Genomic DNA, 23,413 nt, shown 5'->3' on the forward strand with positions numbered 1-23,413 from the left:
GTATGGTCTATTTTTTCTCAAAGAAAATTGTAAAACGATCATTATTGACAATCAAATAGTCTAGTAACTAAAAATTCACCTCACAAGATGAATAAATGAAAAATTCAAGGTTCAAACCATCCGTATCATGATGACTCTGTCAATTGAACTATGCTCACGAAGACATTGTTACCATTTAGTTTAGTTAATTGACTCTGTCAATTGAACTATGCTCACGAAGACACTGCTGCCATTTAGTTTAGTTAATTGACAGAAGACACTGTTGCCATTTAGTTTAGTTAATTGACTCTGTCAATTGAACTATGCTCACGAAGACATTGTTGCCATTTAGTTTAGTTAATTGACTCTGTCAATTGAACTATGCTCACGAAGACACTGTTGTCGTTTAGTTTAGTTAATAAAAGACATTCCCCTTCCCCGATTGTTTTTTAAAGTTCTAAGTGCATAAATAATTAATTTATTAATTTGATTTTACTATCAACTTTTCAATTTCAAATTCCCATATCTAATTTGCAGGATTGGTAAACTAGGTCATCTAAGAAGGAATCCTCCTCATCGTAGAGTCTCTTTCTCATCTTCTTTCTACTTTTCCTCCTGTTGGGTGAGCCTGAGATCTGAATATGGCTTTTACGTCAAGTAATTCTATTGAAGTTACGTCAACTTCAATCTCCCTCAACTTTATAATTCATGCATTCCATTATAAATTAATTAAGCTTTCATATAATAATATGTTTTTGTAATAACACTTATTAAGTATGTTATACTAATGTACTCCCTCCGTTCCATATTATAAGCAAAAAAAAAAAAAAATCACACTTATTAAGAAAACTAAAAAATAGTAGTTTGTAACATGGAGTAGTTTTTTGTGTTATCTTTGAAATAAATTTTATAGAAAGATGTAAAAACAATTTTCATTGGTAGTTGATTATAAAGAAAATGAAAAAGAGAGTAAATTGAATGCACTTTGCATTTAATTTTTCTTTAGAAAAGATAATTTTTTGAAAAAACACAATTAAATATGATAAAAGTTGGTCTTTTTTGCTTATAATTTAGGACAAAGAAAATGATTTTTTTTCCTTATAATTTGGGACGGAGGGGATATTTTTTTTAGAGTACATATTAGTATGTTTTTTTTTGAAGGAAGTACATATTAGTATGTTAATGTTAGTAATATGTATGCAGGTATTAAGTATACATTTGTCGAAAAAAAAGGTATACATTTGTCCTATCGAAGGAATTAATTAAAGAAAATAAGTAAGAAATATATTTTTTAATGTTTGATTTTTCTTTTTAATTTTGTAATTTTTGCCAACTATTTACCACCAAAGTCTCAAGTCACATCTATCATGAAAATGATGGAGATGGAAATATCAAACCCTCAATCTTCTCCAATCTTTATTCCTTAATAATTCTTCCACCTCAGTAATCAAACCATCTTTACATCTCCTCACGTGAGATTACCGAGGTGAAAGAGTTATTAAGGAATATCTCCTTTATAGTTATCTAATTAATACTTGTATTTGTGTCACTTAATTATATACATTCATGACGCGACGCTATAACATTTTTTTTTAAGTTTAATGACTATAACCGATAATATAAAATAGTTTTACTCGGTCACTTAACGAGAATCCATGTTTTTTTATTTTTCTTAAAAAAAATATAAACCTATATTATAACCATCTTTTAAAAATAATAACTATCACATACTTTATTTTTATTGAATGTTCATATAAAATTAGTTCGCATTGGTTTAAACATGTGATAAGTCATTAAACTTATTATTTTCCACCCTATGAACCTTAAGTTATGGCAAGAAGTCTAAGAAACATGTGCTAAGTTATTGATAGTGCTTTCCACTTGATAGAGGATTGGAGTTTAGCTAATGTTCCACCTACGCGTGACAACGAGTATTTCTCGCACGTTAGGTTTGTCTCCAGTGTGGTGGCAACGACCACAACATGGTCGTGTCAAATGTAATGTCGATGCCGCTTTTTCTGATCAATTAAACAGAACAGGAACATGAATTTGTATTCATGACAAAGAAGATTGTGGGAGAAGCTTTAAGGTTGTTCCATGTTTTACAATGGTTAAGTGACATGCGCTTTGACAATGCGGACTTCACTTTAGATTCAAAGCTTACCACATATGCCTTCCATCATCGTTGAGTTGGCATTACAAAATTTGGTCTGGTAATTTGAAATTGTATGAGACTTTTCTCACTTCCCACTTCACAAACTCTCGGGTTGAGTTCAACAGGCGACAATCAAATGAGATACTTCATAACCTTGTGGGGGTTGCCACACTATCAGCTAGTTCCGTCATTTATTTTAATGTATATCATTGTATTGAACAACTTATTATTAATGAGATGATACAAAGATTTTTCTTTTAAAAATAACTTTTAATCAAAACACAAGAATCTAGCCATTTTTGCATTAAACACGTTAATAATATACATTCTCTTTCCAATATTATCTTCAATTATTAAGATAGATAAATGAGTTGTAAAAAAAAAAAAAGATAGATAAATGATAGATCGTTGATCCTCTTCTTTTAGTTAGGGATATTTTTGCAAAAAGTTAATTAATACATTCTGATATTTTTTTAAGGAATAACACGCTTTAATGAAGATGAGGATGTTGCGGAGATCAAGATGTTGCACTGGATTAGCGGTAAGATTAGACGGGGTAGGATTAAGAATGACGCTATTAGGGAGAGAGCGATGGTATCACCTATAGTAGAAAAGTTGGTAGAAAATAGCCTTAGATGGTTTGGGCATGTATAGAGAAGACCCGTAAATGTCGTTGTAAGAAGAGAAGATCAGATGAAGGGTAGTCAAGTCAAAAGAGACAGAGGAAGACCTATGAAAACTACAAGAGAAACCATTAGAAAGGATTTAGAAGTACATAAGTTGGATTCAAATATGGTTTATGACAGAACACTATAATTTAATTTGATCTATTTAGCCGATCCCACTTGGTGAGATAATGCTTGATTGTTGTTGTAGCACACTTTAATATTTGAAGATAGCCTTACAAGAACTCAATTATTTTTTAATTATTTTAATTTTCCTTTTTGTTTCCTTAATGGAAGATATTTTTTTTTGGTGGTGTCCGAGGTTCGAATCCCGGACCTTGCGTATATTATGCATTGTCCTTACCAGCTTAACTAAGCTCACAGGACAATGGAAGATATTTTTGCAAAAACATACATAATTTCCCTTTCCCATTCAAAATCAATTGTATTTCTTAAATTATTGTAAACTTGCTAAACCAACTATATATACCTTCTCACGAACTCTCAAATAAAAAATGGATAATGATAAATAATTATTTTGGTCTTTGAACTGTAACGAGTAACCACGATAATCTCCCAATATATAAAAAAAATCAAAACAATCATTGATTATGCATTATGTTAGTCAAATACATTAAAATGCGTTGTTAGTATTGTCATATTAGAACTCACTTGGGTTAGCTTAGTGGTATTAACTTGGGACCTGGAAGTGTGTTATTCCTCAAGATCTCATGTTTGATTCTCTTCGGTGCTAATTTGGGTTGATTAATTTAGGTTCTTTAATCATATTAGTCTCTCAATATACTTACTTATTATCATATTAGTTTTTATACGTACTTACTTACTACTATTTTAATATCAGATAATATTTTGAATAAAGAAGTAAACAATCAAAAACTATTTTAAAATTTCAATACTAAGAGATTATCTTGACCACTTATTATATATTTAGAGACAAAAACAACCATTACTTCAAGAAATTACACACTCATGCCATTATTATAAGACAAAAACAACTATTTAAATTCGTTGAATAACTGATGCATCTGATTAATATTATAGACCAGATACATTAATTATTTAATGAATTAAAAAATATATTTTTCTTTTACAATAATGATTAAAGATTGTATAACTTTGAATGAATGAATTCCCAGTATAAATATTACAATAATCTTTTGACCAAAAAAAAATTTATTGTTTCTAGAGGAACGCCAGTCAACCATAATGTCCCTTTGGTATCTGCGGATTTGCTTTGGAGGAAAGATAACCCTTTGAAAGTTTCGATCTTTGCGTGGAGGCTCTTTAGGAACAGGTTGCCTACGAAGGTGAATTTATTTCGGCGGGGAATAATCCATTTTGAGGCACAATCATGTGTCAGTGGCTGTGGTTCTAGTGAAACCTCCGATCATCTTTTTTTGCTTTGTAATCATTTTGGTATGGTCTGGTACCTGGTTCGTCAATGGCTAGGTGTTTATACTGCGGATCCCTTAACTTTGGTGGATCACTTCATACAATTTGGTTCTTCAGCAGGTTATTCAAAGGTGCGGTGTTCTTTTATGCACTTAATTTGGTTTGCAACTTCATGGGTTATTTGGAAGGAAAGGAATGACAAACTCTTCAGAACAAAACAAATCTCCTTTCCTCAGCTTTTGGAGAACATTAGGCTACTCTCTTTTTATTGGCATAAAGCAAAATGTGCTAGTTTTAATTATAAGTTTCATGATTGGTGCCAAAACCCCCTCTTGTGTTTGGGTATAGGCTAATCATTGTTCATTTTTGTTGATACTTTGCTGTAAATATTTGTTGTCTTTCTTGGCACACCTTGTGCTAGAAAGACAGTCAGTCGTTTAATATATCCCATTTTGATTTCTTAAAAAAAAAAAATTATTCCGAATAAAAAAGAAAATATTACTAGTTTTTAGTTTTTAGTTTTACTACGTGCGTGATGCAAGTGCAATGAAGTGTGACAAAAATTTCCACAAGTACAAATCAAATTTGAAACTAAAAAAAGAAAGTACAAATAATCAACCAGATTCAACTGAAGGTCAAAATTGTCAAAAAATAAAAATTTGAGTGAGTGAGTGACTAAGCGTCATTCACGATCAAGCGGACCAGAATCAGCCACAAGATCCAAAACCCATCCACGTGTCATCATCACATTAACCAACTGATTGCGTGGAACCGGTCTAACGCTGTCTGCACCAGTAACCTGCTATATCCGGTAATGTTCGCTACAACAACCGATAGAACCGGTAACTCACGGTCAATGTTATAAACTCTTGGGGTTTAAGGTGGTTTTTTGTTTTCACAAGGGTTTTGCTTTTTGGCTCTCATAACAGAACTAACACGTTTCTTTAGATTCATTTCAGATTCAACAACAACCATACCCAACAACGTCAATCCAATTATCTTGTTAATGGGTACTTGAAATCATGTTTTTTTTTTTCAATGAGTGAAACTTTTTTTTTATTTGTGATGGAATCCGAATATACTCCGATCTCACATTTTGCATGAATTTGCCGTAATTTCGATTCATTTGATGTTAAAGATTTGATCTTTGAAGAAAATTCTGTGGGAAAAGGTGATTTTTTTGTTGAATCTTTGATGGGTTTGTTTTGTTTCCTTAAAATATGCTAACTTTTTGTTTGTTTGTTTTTTTGAAAGAGAAAAAAAAAACTGTTGTTGGGTTTATCTTTGGGGTTTGAGATTAAGATAACGTTGTTTCTAGAACAAAGTTGAAATTTTGACGTGTTTGGTTTTGTTTTGGAAGTGTTTGTTTGTGTGGTTGGGACACGTGAGTTTTCAGTTTTCGGAACACTGTTTACACAATTCGTGAGTTGTTTTGTTTCTTCTTCATCTCTGTTTATGCACTCTTTTGGTTTTGTTGATCTCTTGTTTTTTGTTTAGTTTGAGTTTGTGTTGATTTGATCTTTGATTTCCATGTTGCTTGTGATAGGGTTTTGTTTTGTGTTGTTGTTTGGTGAATTGGTTACTTTTTGTGAGATCCGTTTTTCTCTGAGGTTTAAGATCGGTTTTGTGACCTTTGTCTTGTTTAGTCCTCTTTCTCGTGAATGTTTCTGGATTCTGTAATCTGGTCTTGTTTTGGAATCCCTTTCTCGTGTTCTTCTTCAAGTTTTGTCTCATAATTTTTTATTCTCTTTTTTAATTTAGTTTTTGAAGTTTTTTTGAAGATTGTTGCATGTTACTGATAGATGAACCATTGCGTCTTCATTTGAATCTGTTCTCATTGTATACCAATTATTACTCCTAGGGTTTATTTTTTTAGTATTACATGCACATTATCCCATTTGACGAAATGATTACAGATATTATCAATGGATTTTCCATTTTCTTTTTTAAAATTATGATGATCTATGCCTTCACAGTAATTGTTGTTGAATTTAGGCATTATTAATCTTGTTTCTCTGATTTTCTCGCAATTTTTGGGATGTCCTCCCCATGTAAGATATTTCCTCGCCCTCAAGCATGGCTGGGAGGGAAACAATGGATTAATGGAATGTGTTGTGTGAACAGACAATATGATCTGTCATTCACTTTCTTTATTCATATCAGCTTACCATAATGTGTTTGAATTTTGAAACATCGCATTTGTGTGTTTAATGTCAGGCTTCCAAATTGAGACTGGCAGGGTCAAGCAACACGTGGCGTTGAAGTTTATTTGATCATTTCTTATTTTGGCATGGTTTCTGAGATATGGTGGCGCAGAAGAGGATAGATTATGGATTTGTTGGCTATCAGGTGCCAACAAAGCCGCGTGCCACACGATCACCTAGGGTAAATGAATTCTGCTTCGCTTATGGTGCCGATTACTATTATCTATTTATTTTCATGATTAACAAAACAATCCATGTAACTACTTTTTTTAATGATTTTTCGTAGAAGAGGGATACATTTCAAAGAAGTGTGGAACACAATCAAATGTGTGCGATTGACTTATTGGCCACCGTAGCCGCCGGCACTTTATTGCAAGAGAAACAGAATCCAATCACACCTGGTGACGGATCATCGAAAAAAGATCAACATGGATTCGTTAAAGAGGGCCTAGATGCAAACAAACCATTCAAAGCCGAGCTTCCTAATGAAGCTAGTTGTGACAGAAGGCTTCAACACAGATTTGTTAAGGAAGGTTGCCCGGATGCAAATAAGTCGTTGAAAGCCGAGCTTTCTGATGACGTAAGTAGTGACAGGAAATGTTTCTCTGCTTTTTCTTCGCAGGTGTACGGTCAAAATCACTATTCGAAGGAAAATTCGCATCTTGAAATTGATGGTCACTCATGCATGGCTTCTATAGCAACAAGTTCTATTTGCTCAGAGAGGTTGGTTGCTGACGTTTTGGTGGATAGAAAAAGCCACAGTGAAATGAAAAATATTACTAGTAAAGTTGAATTAGGATCCTCTGGATCTCCAGATTGTAGTGATTGCAACTTAGATGTTGATGTAAGTAAAGTAAAGGATGAGCTACAAAAATCTGAAAAGGTACCAATTGGTACTGCGACTGGAGCATGCTGTGTTGAGGAACTAATGGATGAAAAACCTCAAGCGCCAATAGGTTTAGGTGGCAATGCCAAGTTGTCGGGGTATAACGATAGTGTGCCTAGTAGCTCGTTGTTCAAAGGTTGCAAAAATGTAACTGTAGTTAGTAGAGATGATGACGAAAACTTTTCAGGGTGTGCTCACCCTAGTTTGAAAACAAAGTCCTTTAGATCAAAGAATTGTATAGGTGATCAAAGAATAAGGAAAAGATTGGCTTCTAAATATCGGAAAGTCGCTCGAGAATCAAAGCACGATACACTTTCTAACAATGGTGAGTTTGTGCTTAACTATCATATGAAATTACCTGCTTTCTTGTTTTGTCACTTACCGTACTTCTTTTTGCTTGTTCGCTTATCTGTTTTTCTATTTGAAACATGTTAGTTGTGGATAGAAATTTCAACAGAGTTTACAACAGTCAGAAAAATTATCATAAACGCCAAATATCTCAAATGAATATTCCTTTCAAAAAGAGGAAGATTTTTGACTGCAACTCCACTTCAAATTCTAATGGAAATATCAGAAGTGGCTGCACTTACTATTTGCCCAACAATGACTCGAATCAAGGTGTTTCTTGTTCATCATCTCGGATGCGCAAAGGTTTTACTCTTAATTAATGAAATGTTCCTATTCAAGGCACTGTACTTAATGATCTCAAGAGTATTTTGCTGAGTAAATTCCAAATCTTTGTTGCAGATCCTGGAAAGTCATCCTTGGAAGCATATCGTCATTCTGCATTACGATCTAAAGATTCTCATGGTATGCGAAGATTGAGGGCAATTTTTTTTATTACTCTGACTTGATTGATATCTTCAAAGAGGTTCTTACACGATGATGTTTTTGTTTTAATCAGTGAAGCTTAGGATCAAATCATTTAAAGTGCCGGAGCTTTTTATTGAGATTCCTGAAACTGCAACTGTTGCTTCCTTGAAGGTACAATAAAATTATATTCTGCCATATACAATTGAAAAATTCTATTGTGCTGCAGCTCTTACAAAATTTTGGTCCACAGAAAGCAGTTATGGAGGCAGTGACTACTCTACTTCAAGGTGGATTGCGAGTTGGTATGATTCTCCATGGAAAGAAACTTAGAGATGACAGTAAAACTCTACTTCAAACTGGAATTTCTCATGATAACCAGCTGGATGCTTTGGGCTTCACCTTGGAGCCTAATTCTTCGCAAAGCTTACCACTCACATGTGCTAAAGATTCTCTTCATGTTCCTACTGCAGACAACATGCCTCTATCTTTACTAGGGTAATGCCTAACTTGCAATTGATTGCATTAATGATCCCAACTACTTGAACTAGAATATGCTGTGTCAGTACCATCGGGTTCTGCCGTAAGTGGTTGGTGCGTACCGCAGTGTGTGTGTGTTGTCAACCCTAAGGTACTGGGTTCGATTCCTACTAAAAAAAGAATATGCTGTATCAGTGTTTCTGTGGATATCTCAATTTCCCTTGGAGATGTTGTCATTAAAATGTTATTGTTGTTGTTATTATTATTATTAGTAGTATTATTATTTATTATCATCTTCATCATCTAAATCAAGAGAATAATATTCAGGCATACTTCGAGTCCATCTGTACTTCATCCGACTCCGATGATTCATGGTTTCTCTGACGCTGAGCATCAAGTAACCAGGTTAGGCAACATTGTTGAAAGTGATCATGATTCAGCACCTTCTTCTATCAATACATTAGGTGAAAAAAGATTGATAGGTTCCAAAGAACTTGTAACTATTCCTGAAATGGATACGGAGGGACTAGCTGTGTTACCAGTGAACCAGAAGCCAAAGCGAACTGAGATCTCACAACGCCGCCGAATTCGCAGGCCTTTTTCTGTTGCCGAAGTGGAAGCACTGGTTGAAGCCGTCGAGAGACTTGGAACTGGAAGGTAAGACTTACAAATAGTATTTAGATTTTAGACGCTCTGCAAGAATTTATTTAAAACTTATTTGGATTTATATCATGACTAACATTTGCATAATATTTGGATAAACTGCTATAAATTAATTACTTATAACATGTCTATAAGTTGTTTTTAATTTATTTTCATTAGCTCGTTTTATACCAATGAGTCCTTAATCGACCGTGTGCATGGCTCTACTAATTTACCAATGTGTCATTAAAAAAATCAGGTGGCGTGATGTTAAACTTCACGCTTTTGATGATGCAAAGCATAGGACATATGTGGATTTGAAGGTAAAAACTTTTGTTACCCTTTTGTATAGATTTTTTTTTTTTATTGGATTGTATTCTTGCTGAAAAGAATCTTTAAATACAACGTGACTGTCACACTTTGGTGGCATGCTTTCTTATACATCTTCTGTTAACTTCTATCCAAATGTAAATTAGCTGTTCTATCAAGTCAAGTAATTGGTTGTGTATTAGGCAAGCTATTTATTGCTCCATTTATGCTTTTTTGTTGATTGCCTAATATTCTATCTAGCTAGTTTGATTAGTTTTACATAAAATTAGAATTTGATTTATAAATGTTCAATTTTCACATACATAATGTTTCACTTTTTTAAGCAAAATACAGTATAAGATACTGATGGAATGCATAAGCAAAGAAAAATGTCACTTTCAATTAGTATTGCATTGTATCATTTGGTTTTGTCCTTATAATAGAAAAAATGGTTGGCATGTGATAATATTAGGTATTTGATAATGCAGGATAAATGGAAAACATTGGTACACACGGCAAGAATATCTCCTCAACAAAGAAGAGGCGAGCCTGTTCCTCAAGAACTTTTGGATAGGGTCCTCACTGCTCATGCATATTGGTCCCAACAGCAACAAACAAAGCAACAACAACTCAAGCATCACCCTGAAACTTGCCTTCTACTTTAATATGAGGGGGTGTTGATAGCAATACACCATATGATGTGACTTTGTAGATTGGTTTGGTTAGGTGTTAAGGTTTCTGACCCTTGGTAACTTTTTCTTTTGTATCTATGATGATATACATCACTTTTTTCTTTTTTTTGGGTACAATGTTTGTTGCTTTCTCTATATCATGTAAAAAATTATAGTACAAGGAAGAAAGTGAAGCATAGGGGAGAATTTATGTAACATTATCCTTGCTCACACTATGGTTCTTTCCCTGTTTGGAGAGGCTATTTCTTGTAAGTAAATGGTTTATATCCAATAAAGGGCTTGCTAATTGAATTTCTCTTATGTCAAATTTAAATTTTTCATTGTGTGTTTTTGTTATCTTCAAATAATTGATAGAAATTTTTTCAGTGCTTGATGATTGTATATGTAGTTACCTATTTTCTAAATGATCTTTTGACCTGAACTATTATATATATATATATATATATATATATATATATATATATATATATATATTTTTTTTTTTTTTGCCTAATGTATTATTTTGGCCTAAAGGAAGACAAGACAACAAAGTTATCCCCTCCATGGCCAATGTTTGGTATGTAATTGGAAGGGCACGTGGTTGCATGTGTTGAAAAAGGATAAAGTTTATATGCATATTCAAATATGTACCCAAAAGAATAATCTAATATATTTATATGGAGCTAGTAACTCTATCATACATTGGATCACGTAGATGACTGCAAAGAATGTGTATGCCATGTGTTCCTTTGTTTCCATCGATTTGTTTTTAATTAATTTAGCAGTCAGAATCTTCTCGATGATGAGGTCAACCCTTTTTAATTGTACTTGTATGGGTAAATGTATGGGTAAATACTGAGTATTATGGACAAATTTATTGCATTGAAGGAGGGAAATGATGATTTAAATTCAAAAACGCATTTAATAGAGTGTGGGTGGGAAGTGGTTTGCAAAGCACAACTTTTAGCATGAGAGGAAAAATATTAAGGGATTATGGTATTGTACCAAAAAATCTTTTAATGATGATTAAGGGATTATTTAATGCGCTACATTAAATTTCTTGTAAGTATTGTACCAAAAAAAAAAAACAAATAAGTAAATTTTATGTTGAATCATAAGTTCTCACTAATAAAAATTGTACTGTATTTTATTAAGCTATTTTTTCATAAACTAACTTAACAAACTTATAAATACTACATAAAAACTTACACCCTCCGGTTACTAATATAAGCAAAAGTTTTGTTTTTAGATTCATTCATTAAATGACGTATGTAGTCTATAATAAAGGTTACATACGTCATTTAATGAATGAATCTAAAAATCAAATTTTTGCTTATATTAGTGACCGAAGGGTGTATTTATTTGCATAAGCTAAAAAATAAGACAATTTTTTTTTGACAAAAAAAAAATAAGACAATTAAATAAGATTCTTAATGCATGTCGTCTTTTCTCTCATTGTATTTAATGTAGCGCAATTAAATTAAATTCAAAAAATTTCAACAAAATACAACTTAAGGAATCAAACTTGGGCTGATGAAGTACTATGAAATTTTGATTTTGATTAAAATTGTATGTATGAATGTTTGTGACTTTTAAATAATAGGTAGTGTTAACTTGTGCCCTTAGGGCACATGTTAAGAAATCCAAAAGAAGAATTTTTTTATAAAATTTTGTGCATTCAATTCATTAAAAAATTAAAGATTAAATGCAATGCACACATTCCAATAAACTATTTCTATATTTGATTCATTAACTTGTGCCTTAAGGGCACAAGTTAACATTTCCCTTAAATAATAACAAACTATGTTTAGCTTTTACCGATAGTTTAACAAATATAATAAAAATTCTTATATTTTTCAATGACACCAACATTATAACATTCTTAAAAACAAATTTGTTTAAGGGTATAACCGAAACAATGAAAAATTCAACCCCAAAAAACATGTATTTTGTAACACCCTATTTCTAATAAGCGGTAAAACGTGCAAATATATATACATATTCTAGAAATAGATGCTACGTCTTCATATTCAAACATACATGCATAAAGATCATGTTACATAACATAGCAGCGGAACATACACATAATTCTTAAACATCTTCAAATCTCAACATAATACAAATGTATTCTCTAAATCTCAATTAACAAGTACCATCTCAACTCCAAAATACATAGTCAAATAAAACAACATGCAAGAACTACCCTAGATCAGAGCCCTAATTTAGACACTTGCATAAAAAGAGGAACTCCACTCCTCAACATCATCAAGCAAACAAACTAAGCATCATGCACTCCATCTACCCGTCCATACAGAAAGGTAGGTGGTAAACCACTGAGGGTTAACATTACATCATCATAATCCATATGAAAACATAGCATTCAAGGAATCATACATATCACATATACAAAACCATCCCTCCTAGAATACTAGCATCACATGATTATCATCCCCCATCACTTACATTTCAAGCTATCACATTATTAACATGACATAGCAAGCATATCCAATCTCTAAACAAATCATCGACATAAGTTCATCAAAGAAAGGATTACTCACCTTATTCTCCACTTAGCATACTTAATTCAAAGGTACAATTTAACATTTCAAAGTTATAAGCAAGTAATCATCATCATCAAGGAAATCACCACATCATATGCATATACATATACAACTCTCACTTCATCATTATTATCAAATTAATTATCATCAAATAGATTCTCCAAGTGTATAAGCACAAACAAATAAGACATGCAATTAGAGCATAATTCGATTAATCACAATCATCAACAAAATTCACAAATGTACATATACACTAATACACACAATCACAACATTCATCAAATCCACCAATGCACAAATTCACCAAGTCACATATTTAATTATGACACAACTCATCAATTATTCAAATGCATGCAATGTTCTAGACTCTTCTAGATGCATGCGGCACCAGATCACCTCAAGGTCGTCACCTTCGATGCAACAAAAACATCGTAATCACCTCAATTAGATATAAAATCCACCACCATCAGTCATGAATGCATGAACATATGACTCGACTCAATGCATATGTTCACACAAACAATAATCACCTCACCATCACCATCATTTTGCATACATGCATTCACCAACAATATCAACATCAAATTAGCATGTATGAATTCACCACCAACAATCAACATTTAACATGTTCAACAAACAACATAACATAAACATATTCATCACCATTCAATTAGTATATATGCATCAACAACAATTCACCACCACTTGACATATATACAATCACCAACAACATCCACAATTCAATCAACATATAATTGTCACATATATACATCATCAATCATCTCCACATAAATCAACATATAGTTGCCACATTTCCACATAAATCCTTACAATCCAAATAAAGGAACAAATACAACATATGATCACAAACATCATATTCATCACTCAACAACCATTCATACATCATCTCATAATCATATTAATCTATTTATAAAGGGTTCATAAGCAATTGGCTCTCGAAAATCATTTCTACCAAGTTCGTCTCCCAAAAATCACAACATTGAAAACAATTGGGCATTTAAGCCAAAACCAAGTAAACAAGCTCAATTGCCTATGCATGTATTCTCACAAGTCACATATGCGTGCAGTAGAGATTACATAAGCATTTCATCGGCCAAATACGACGAATTCATGAAAATCACAAAGTTCGTCTCCTTTTGTCACTTTTCACAAAAATTCTCATTTTCAAAAGCAAAACGAGTTAAAACTTGATGAAACCAATCATTCCCATTTTTAGAAATCATATAAACAATATACAACTTTAATCCCACTTTAATTTCCGGAGAAAAACGAGTTTTCGGAAAAATCGACGTTTGGACCGTTTTTCTAAAAGATAGACGAATTTCACAAATCCAAGTCCAAACCCATTCAAATCATGTTCCAGTAGGATTCAAGGTATAAACAGAAGTTAATTAAGTCAAAAGAAACATTTTAGAAGGTCCGGATTGGTCCCCAAGTGTACGAAACTAAAAACCAAAGGTGGCTGAACCTGTGCAGGTTCGCTGAAGCGAAGCCCCTGTTCGCTTGAGCGAACTCAAGTCAGAACCAACATGTTAGTTCGCTTACGCGTTTGCTTAGCTTTAGCTTAAGCGAACTTTCATGGTTCTGCAGCAAAAATGTTACGGGTTCTACCCCTTTTCACCCCAAAATCCAAATTTTCAATTCCCCAATTCACCAAAACAATTTCCAGAAAGTGTTTATGGGTTCTAATACTTATAATGCATCTAAACAAACATGAATCATGCATTAGAAACAACAAAATGACTCATTTCATCAAAATCATGAGATTTGTTCAAAACACCAACATAACCACAAATCTCTTCACAATCCATAAACAACAAGTTCCATTACACCAATTCAATCCCAACAGTTCAACAATCCTCAACAACAACTAATAAACACAAATTCATGCACAATTCAACACCACAACCTCATTTCTCATGAAATTTGCTCAAGAACACAAAGTACCCACAAATATACATTTCAACATGTTAATTCACATACTAACATACAATTATCATATAAATCATGTCCTCAAACCTAACAACAACAATTATGCACGAATTTACAACAATTAGTTTCAATTCATCAATTTCACAAAATGGGTAAAAAGAAAAAAATTATGAATTATGGTTGAATTCTAACCTTCTTACCTCTAGCACCAAGAATCTCTAACCCAAGCTCCAATTTAGCTCCTAGATGATGAATCCCTCTTCTAGCTCTAGTCTTCCTCTTCAACCCTTATCTCCTCTTGTTCTTTCTCTCTCTACCTCTCTCTCAAATGAAATGAAACGAAAAATGTTTGTAAACCCCAATCTCACTACTAATTAGAGTTTATATAGGCTCACGTAATTGGGCTTATCTCACAAACCTTAATGGGCTTAACACATTTCTATTCTAACCTCAAAAATGTTACTACTCACTTAACGGTAAAATATAACACTAACTGTCACTTACCGGTAAATAAAATAATTACTATACCCTCTAGTAACTTGGTAAAATAATACTCTTACTAAGCACTAAAAATAACCCTCAACCAAAATTACAAAATTACCCCTGCTCTCAAAATGACCAAAATGCCCCTAAGTCCAAAATGACTAAAATACCCCTCTAATACCGAATTCTACGATTCCCAACCAAAAATACACACAGAGGCAATAATCACATAAGAGTACATATAACACACGCAAATAAATAAATAAAATAAATCTAGCGAAAAATCGGGCTGTTACATATTTCCTATATATACTGTTATAAATCTATACCAATATATAAAAGGAATACACTCATTTTTTGCTGGACTTTTTCTTCCATTTTACCCTTTATTAAAACTATTCAACCGTTTTTATAAAATCATTTAAATTAGCAATGTAAAATTAGTTAAATATCAGTAAAATAAGAACAATCCATATCTATAAGATTAACAACCCATAACAATAGAACCATATTGAACATTATAAAAAAACTTATTTTGATCTTATATAAAGAAATATGATATTTTGATATAACATTTTTTTTCTTCAATATTACCCTTCATTTGACCCTAGTTTAATTAATTGAGTTGTCTAACATATGCAATATTGCACATGTTAAAGTAATTAAAAATAGCAAGTTTTTGTAAAAAACAACAATTATTTATTAAAAAGTTATAGATTTAATACAAAATGTATGAGTTCTTATACAAAATTACTATTTTAAAGTTACTAACAGAGTCCCTTCAAAAAAAAAAAAAGTTACTAACAAAGTGCGCATGATAGAAATAATTAAAATTCAAAATTTCAAACAACCAACCTAAGGTCTTGACTATGACTAGTGTACACCAAAATGAATATTTGCCACACATGATACATCAATGATTAGCCCATTACTACTCAGCGGCCCTACACGCCAAATTTATTGACATACAAATTGACACAAAAAATCTTCTGAATTGGACACGGTTGATACATTAGTACAAACCAAATCTTCTGAATTCAGCCACAAATATAAATAAACCAACCATATTCAACCTCGCACAAAAACAAATCAACAATATTCTTTTTCCTCAAATCCACTCCTTGTCACTCAAGAAACAAAATTAACAAACTTTCATTGTTATAATTTGTTGTAGATGGTCGATGGACAAAAGAGTTGTTGGTCCACACCATGAACAAAGTAAGAGTGAATTCTCTTCAACTGTTCTTGGTTTTATAAACAAATTTCTCATGGAAGATGATGACATAGAAGAAGACTACAATATGTTCCAACACAATGAGCATGAAGAGTCATCCAATGCTCTTGGTTATATCAACCAATTTCTCATGGAAGAAGATTTTGAAAAAGAATACACTATGTTCCAAGATTCCTATGCTCTTCAACTTACTGAGAAATCATTCCATGATGTTATTTCTCACCCTCCTCCTACTGCTGCTACTGCTGCTGCCGCCGCCGCTACTCTTCCCTCTTCTTCCTCTTCTTCGTCTTCTTATTCTTCTTCTTCTTCCATCCAGCATCAGCAAAACTACAACTATGTGCATAGCCCTAGCTTCAGTGATTATAGTTTCAGCAGTGGTAGCACTAGCTCCTATGAACTTGATCCAATTATAGACTCATACAACTATAATAACAACCCTTTTCTACTCCCAACTACTCTTCCATCCCCTCCTAATCACATTTTTTCTCAATCCAATCCAACCCTTTTCCCTTCTTTCAATAATGCTCATTCTCACGAGGTAATTAAGACAGAAAACTTTGAAGAAGAGCATTTTCTAAATGTGTCAAAACAAGTGAATGTAGATGATAACAGTGAGTTATCAGAATTATTTGATAAATTACTTCTTGGTACTAAAGTCGCAAAAGGTCCACTTCAAAACACAAGCTTTCAGCAGAATGAAGAATTATCAAACAGATTCGGTGGTTTTAGGAGAAAGAGAAGTTATGAGGAAGTTGTGGATTTCAGGACACTATTGATGCTATGTGCACAATCCATTTCTTGTAATGATATTTCAAATGCTAACCAAATATTAAATCAGATTAAGGAACATTCTTCTCCAACAGGTGATGGAACTCAAAGATTGGCACATTTCTTTGGAAATGCACTCGAAGCACGTTTAGCAGGAACTGGTTCACTTATTTATAGAGCTCTATCTTCCAAGAAAAAATCTGCTGCAGATATGGCAAGAGCTTACCAAGTTTATTCATCAGCATGCCCTTTTGAAAAGCTTGCAATTATGTTCTCAAACAATGCAATTTTCAATGTAGCAAAAGAAACAGAAAGTCTTCACATTATAGATTTTGGTGTTGGTTATGGTTTCAAGTGGCCTGCTTTTATACACCGTCTATCGAAAAGATCCGGTGGGCCACCCAAATTGAAGATCACAGGGATAGATCTTCCAAATTCAATGGAGAGAGTGAATGAAGCAGGTCTTAGGCTTGCAAGTTATTGCAAACGTTTCAATGTTCCTTTTGAGTTCAATTGTATTGCAAAAAATTGGGAAAGTATCAAAGTTGAGGATTTTAAGATAAGGAAAAATGAGTTTGTTGCTGTGAATTGTTTGTTTAAGTTTGAGAATCTACTCGATGAGACAGTAGTTTCGGAGAATCCGAAGGGTGCTGTTTTGGATTTGATTAGAAAGACAAATCCGAATATATTTATTCATAGCATTGTTAATGGCGGTTATGATGCACCTTTTTTTGTGACGAGGTTTAAGGAAGCTGTTTTTCATTATTCAGCATTGTTTGATACGCTTGATAACAACAATAGTGAACGTGAGGATCCTAATAGGTTGATGTTTGAGGAAGTGTTTTGGGGGAAAGATATAATGAATGTTATAGCTTGTGAAGGTTGTGATAGGGTTGAGAGGCCAGAGACATATAGGCATTGGCATTCTAGGCACGTGGGAAATGGGTTTAAGTCTTTGAAATTGGATAAGCAGATTATAGATAAATTGAAGGGTAGGTTGAGAGATGATGCATATAACAGTGATTTTCTGTTTGAGGTGAAGGAAAATTGGATGCTACAAGGTTGGAAGGGTAGAATTCTATTTGGTTCTTCTTGCTGGGTTCCAGCATAGACCTTCACAATATGTTGGGAGTAAATCAACATTTTTGTTCTTGAAAATTGTATGAATCAAACAATTCACTTTTTCAAATAATTGTATGAATCAAACAATTGAGTTTTTCAAATTTGCAAAATAGAAAAGGTTTTGTGTGTTTTTGATGTTAGAGATTGAGTTTAAGACATAAGTCACTCTAGTAAAATCTGAATCTTATTCACTATTCAAAGATTCCAAGTCGTAAGTCACTTTTGCTAATGCACAATTTTTGAACACAAATGTTCAAGTCATAAGACACCTTTGCTTATGCAATCTAAATAGAAACATCCGAGTCATTTTTAAATTCAAGTGAGATTGTTGGAGCACTATCAATGTAATTGAAAAATTCCTAAGTTAACTCTCCCAATAATTGCTCATTTATGAGACGAGATAAAACCATTGATTTTATAATGGTAAAATGATCCTAGCCATTGAATTTGTAACTTATCTTTGACTCCTCACCTATAAATATAGCCATCTCCCTCACTTCTACTTACACCAAGAGTTCTCTTGAGTTGTCAAAGAACTTTTCTCTCTTCTTCCTCATTTAGCTTGTGTTGACGAGCTATTCTTTTCTTCTCCATTTTTTTGGTCCCACGGATTTAAAGAGTGTTCTTATGACCATAGTTCATTCGAGAAATAATGTACCTTCAGAATTAAAAATATTCTTAACAACATATTACATTCGATAAATTTTGTCCCTTCGAAAATAAGATTATTCTTAACATCATAGTCCCTTTGATATAGATTGTCCCTTCGAAAATAAGAATGATCTTAAGAATATAGTCCCTTTCAATATATCATGCCCTTGGTGAAGTTAGAATGGTGAAAACACCATGTTGAAGTGGTTCTAGTAACCATATTAGAGTGGTTATCATAATAGAGTGATATCAATACTATATTGAAGTGGTCTTAGCACCATATTTTGAAGGTGTGCTCTAGAATGGATCCTACAATGCAATAAGACTTTGATACAATTGTAACCGAGCTGTTTTATCTTGGGACGCCGTGGTTGATAGTCTACTTAAACAATTTTTGAGCGGTGTCATGTTTTAAAGAGAACGACCTAGTCCACGACTCAACCAGTAATATATTCGATGACCAAAAATATTTTTGAACTAATTTTAAATATTGTTCTAACAAATATTAATTCCATCACTTCTAATTCAATATCTTCCATTTTGAATTTATGATAATGGTGAATAACCAAATACATGATAAAGGTACTAAAAATCTTCTCTCTATATATATATAAATCACTTATACTCTTTTTTTAATATGCATGAAATTATCAAATGACTCACTCATTGTAGGACGAAGAGAGTAAAACTTACTAAATCAATAAATTTGTGTATTAAAGCTATCATGTTTTTATAATAAATTATAATTATTCTTATTTTTTATTTTTATTTGTTACATATCAAAAAATTAATAAATTTAACTTGTTGAGTCGGATTTCTTCTACCACAATGGAACAGGTCTTGAGTCGGATTTCTACATTAGAAAGAGGAGTACAATGCACAACACCCCCTCAAAATTATCATGAAGGGCCATCAGAAATCAAACCAGACGCTGCTTTTCTCTCAGATCAATATTGTTGTAGCCGAATAGCATTCTTGAACAGACATATATCACATTCAAGCTGATACCGTTTTGAAAAATTTGATTGATCATACAACTGTTTCAGATGATCCCAAATCTCTTTAGGAGTATGATATTTTGCTAGTTCCATACTGATCAACAAATTATTAATGAATTACTTTTAGGTTTAATATTAACCGGGTCTCTAAGTTGAGTACTTTAACATTCTTTTTGTCTCGTTTTTTTTTTTTTTTTATCTAAAAAACTGCAAACAATTTCCACTATCTTCCTAAGATAAAAAAAAAATAAAAAAAAATCCATTATCTTCCTTAATCTTTCATAGTAACAATCTCTGGTGAACCACCATGCAACTTCTTCATCTATCAATACAACTACTTGAAATCATCCATCACTGGCAACCACGAAACTCACCCTCAATTTCCCCCGGTCTCTTGTGCCCAGCATATCTAGAACCTACGACCACCCGCACCAAAACCCCACCACAATCGCCAACCTTTTTTCCCACTAACACCACCACCCGTGGCCACACATACAATTAATTTCAATATATGAAAATAATAAGATTTGTAACTATACCCATGTCCTCAGCTTCACATATTAGTGACCGGAGGGTGTCCTCAGCTTCTAATATCTATTGTGGAACAAGTTTTTACATACCGATAAAATACAAACAAATTCACTATTATCTCCTTCTGCATTTAGTTTTAACAATTTTGTTTTAGATCTTTAAATGAAGTGATAAATACCATTGAAACTCATGTAATTAAAGATCTGAATGCAAGGTCTCATATTCAAACACAAAAAAGATGTTCAACCTATTAATATTAACATTTGTCAATTGAAGTAGACTTTAATTAAATTCAATGTTAATTCTCACGTGTAAAAATCATCAACAACAGTAGTGTACACCCTCCGGTCACTAATATAAGCAAAAATCCACTTTTTAGGTTCATTCAATTATTGATGTATGTAGTCTTTATTATAGACTACAATAAAGACTACATACATCATTAATTGAATGAACTTAGAAAGTGGATTTTTGCTTATATTAGTGACCGGAGGGTGTACACCAAAATGAATATTTGCCACACATGATACAACAATGATTAGTCCACTTCTATTCAGCGACCCCACACGATTTGCAACACATGTTATTTTGCTTTGTGCATTTGCAGTGTTGAATCATTACACAAAAAATCATCTGAATTGGACACGGTTGATACATTAGTACAAACCAAATCTTCTGAATTCAGCAACAAATATAAATAAACCAACCATATTCAACCTCGCACAAAACAAATCAACAATATTCTTTTACCTCAAATCCATTCATTGTCACACCAGAAACAAAATTAACAAATTTTCTTTGTTGTTATAATTTGTTGTAGATGGACAAAAGAGGTATTGATTCACACCATGAACAAAGGGAGAGTGAATTCTCTTCAACTGTTCTTGGTTTTATAAACAAATTTCTCATGGAAGATGATGACATAGAGGAAGACTACAATATGTTCCAACACCATGAACATGAAGAGTCTTCCAATGCTCTTGGTTATATTAACCAATTTCTCATGGAAGAAGACTTTGAAAAAGAATACACTATGTTCCAAGATTCCTTTGCTCTTCAACTTACTGAGAAATCATTTCATGATGTTATTTCTCACACTCCTCCTCCTCCTCCTCCTCCTACTGCTACTGCTGCTGCTCCTCCTCCTCCTTCCTCCACTTCTTCGTCGTCTTCTTCTTCTTCCATCCAGCATCAACAAAACTACAAATTTGTGCATAGCCCTGACATCAGTGATTATAGTTTCAGCAGTGTTAGCACTAGCTCCTTTGAACTTGATCCAATTATAGACTCATACAACTACAATTACAACCCTTTTCCACTCCCAAATACTCTTCCAATTCCTCCAAACTTTGTTTCTCAATTCGACTCAACTGTTTTCCCTTCTCATGAGGTAATTAAGACAGAAACCTTTGAAGAAGAGCATTTTCTCAATGTGTCACAAAATGAGTCAGAACAAGTATATGTAGATGATAACAGTGAGTTACCAGAATTATTTGATAAATTACTAGTCCTTGGTACTAAAGTAAAAAAAGGGCCACTTGAAAACACAAGCTTTCAGCAGAATGAAGAATTATCAAACAGATTCTATGGTTATAGGAGACAAAGAAGTTATGAGGAAGTTGTGGATTTGAGGACACTATTGATGCTGTGTGCACAATCCATTTCTTGTAATGATATTTCAAATGCTAACCAGTTATTAAACCAGATTAAGAAACATTCTTCTCCAACAGGTGATGGAACTCAAAGATTGGCACATTTCTTTGGAAATGCACTTGAAGCACGTTTAGCAGGAACTGGTTCACAAATCTATAGAGCTCTATCTTCCAAGAAGAAATCTGCTGCAGATATGGCAAGAGCTTACCAAGTTTATTCATCAGCATGCCCTTTTGAAAAGCTTGCAATTATGTTCTCAAACAATGCGATTTTTAATGTAGCAAAAGAAACAAAAAGTCTTCACATTATAGATTTTGGTGTTGGTTATGGTTTCAAGTGGCCTGGTTTAATACATCGTTTATCGAAAAGATCTGGCGGGCCACCCAAATTGAGGATCACAGGGATAGATCTTCCAAATTTGTTGGAGAGAGTGAATGGAACAGGTCTTAGGCTTGCAACTTATTGCGAACGTTTCGGTGTTCCTTTTGAGTTCAATGGTATTGCAAAAAATTGGGAAAGTATCAAAGTTGAGGATTTTAAGATAAGGAAAGATGAGTTTGTTGCTGTGAATTGTTATTTTAAACTTGAGAATCTACCTGATGAGACAGTTGTTTCGGAGAATCCGAGGGGTGCTGTTTTGGATTTGATTAAGAAGGCAAATCCAAATATATTTGTTCATAGCATTGTTAATGGTTGTTATGATGCACCTTTTTTTGTGACAAGGTTTAAGGAAGCTGTTTTTCATTACTCAGCATTGTTTGATATGCTTGATAACAACAATGTTGAACGTGAGGATCCTAATAGGTTGATGTTTGAGGAAGAGTTTTGGGGGAAGGATATAATGAATGTTATAGCTTGTGAAGGCTGTGATAGGATTGAGAGGCCAGAGACATATAGGCAATGGCATTTTAGGCACATGGGAAATGGGTTTAAGTCTTTGAAATTGGATAAGCATGTTATAGATAAATTGAAGGGTAAGTTGAGAGATGATGCATATAATAGTGATTTTCTGTTTGAGGTGAATAAAAATTGGATGCTACAAGGTTGGAAGGGTAGAGTTCTATTTGGTTCTTCTTGTTGGATTCCAGCATAGAGCTTCACAACATGTTGGGAGTAAATTAACATTTTAGTGCTTGTAATTGTATGAAACTTGTAATTTAGCCTCTCCAGTCTCCACTATAATTATATATATAGAAACTAGCTATTAAAATTAATGGAAGACTTGTATATTGCTTTGAAAAA

General features: G+C 33.1%; 1 protein-coding gene and 2 pseudogenes across 5 annotated transcripts; all 3 read left to right on the forward strand.

The window, feature by feature from the left end:
* The first annotated feature begins 5,103 nt into the window (after positions 1–5,103).
* LOC146950965 (telomere repeat-binding protein 2-like) lies at positions 5,104–10,526 on the forward strand. 3 transcript variants are annotated; one of them, XM_085746925.1, is made up of 10 exons: positions 5,104–5,634; positions 6,430–6,597; positions 6,703–7,627; positions 7,738–7,953; positions 8,050–8,112; positions 8,207–8,286; positions 8,366–8,610; positions 8,920–9,249; positions 9,494–9,557; positions 10,032–10,526. In XM_085746925.1, exons 2-10 carry the CDS (start codon positions 6,517–6,519, stop codon positions 10,206–10,208), a joined length of 2,181 nt encoding a protein of 726 aa, XP_085603051.1. In that variant the 5' UTR covers positions 5,104–5,634; positions 6,430–6,516; the 3' UTR covers positions 10,209–10,526. The 3 variants fall into 3 exon arrangements, with proteins under 3 accessions (XP_085603051.1, XP_085603050.1, XP_085603049.1); XM_085746924.1 differs by having other exon boundaries at positions 5,104–5,383; XM_085746923.1 differs by having other exon boundaries at positions 5,104–5,222.
* Positions 10,527–16,279: 5,753 nt separating this feature from the next.
* Positions 16,280–18,478, forward strand: LOC146950966 (scarecrow-like protein 14 pseudogene; annotated as a pseudogene). The gene has a single exon (XR_015027748.1). The product of XR_015027748.1 is annotated as a scarecrow-like protein 14 pseudogene (transcript).
* A 2,753-nt stretch (positions 18,479–21,231) lies between these two features.
* On the forward strand, positions 21,232–23,413 carry LOC146950967 (scarecrow-like protein 14 pseudogene; annotated as a pseudogene). The gene has a single exon (XR_015027749.1). The product of XR_015027749.1 is annotated as a scarecrow-like protein 14 pseudogene (transcript).

Source organism: Medicago sativa, chromosome 2, assembly GCF_051527215.1.
Source record: "Medicago sativa cultivar Bolivia chromosome 2, Bolivia_mono, whole genome shotgun sequence".
NCBI lineage: Eukaryota > Viridiplantae > Streptophyta > Magnoliopsida > Fabales > Fabaceae > Medicago > Medicago sativa.

Coding starts and splice junctions, on each gene's coding strand:
- LOC146950965 (XM_085746925.1), top strand. CDS start 6,517: ATGGTGGCGCAGAAGAGGATAGATTATGGATTTGTTGGCTATCAGGTG. Junction 8,611..8,919: donor ATGCCTCTATCTTTACTAGG/GTAATGCCTAAC, acceptor AATAATATTCAG/GCATACTTCGAGTCCATCTG. Junction 9,250..9,493: donor GAGAGACTTGGAACTGGAAG/GTAAGACTTACA, acceptor TAAAAAAATCAG/GTGGCGTGATGTTAAACTTC.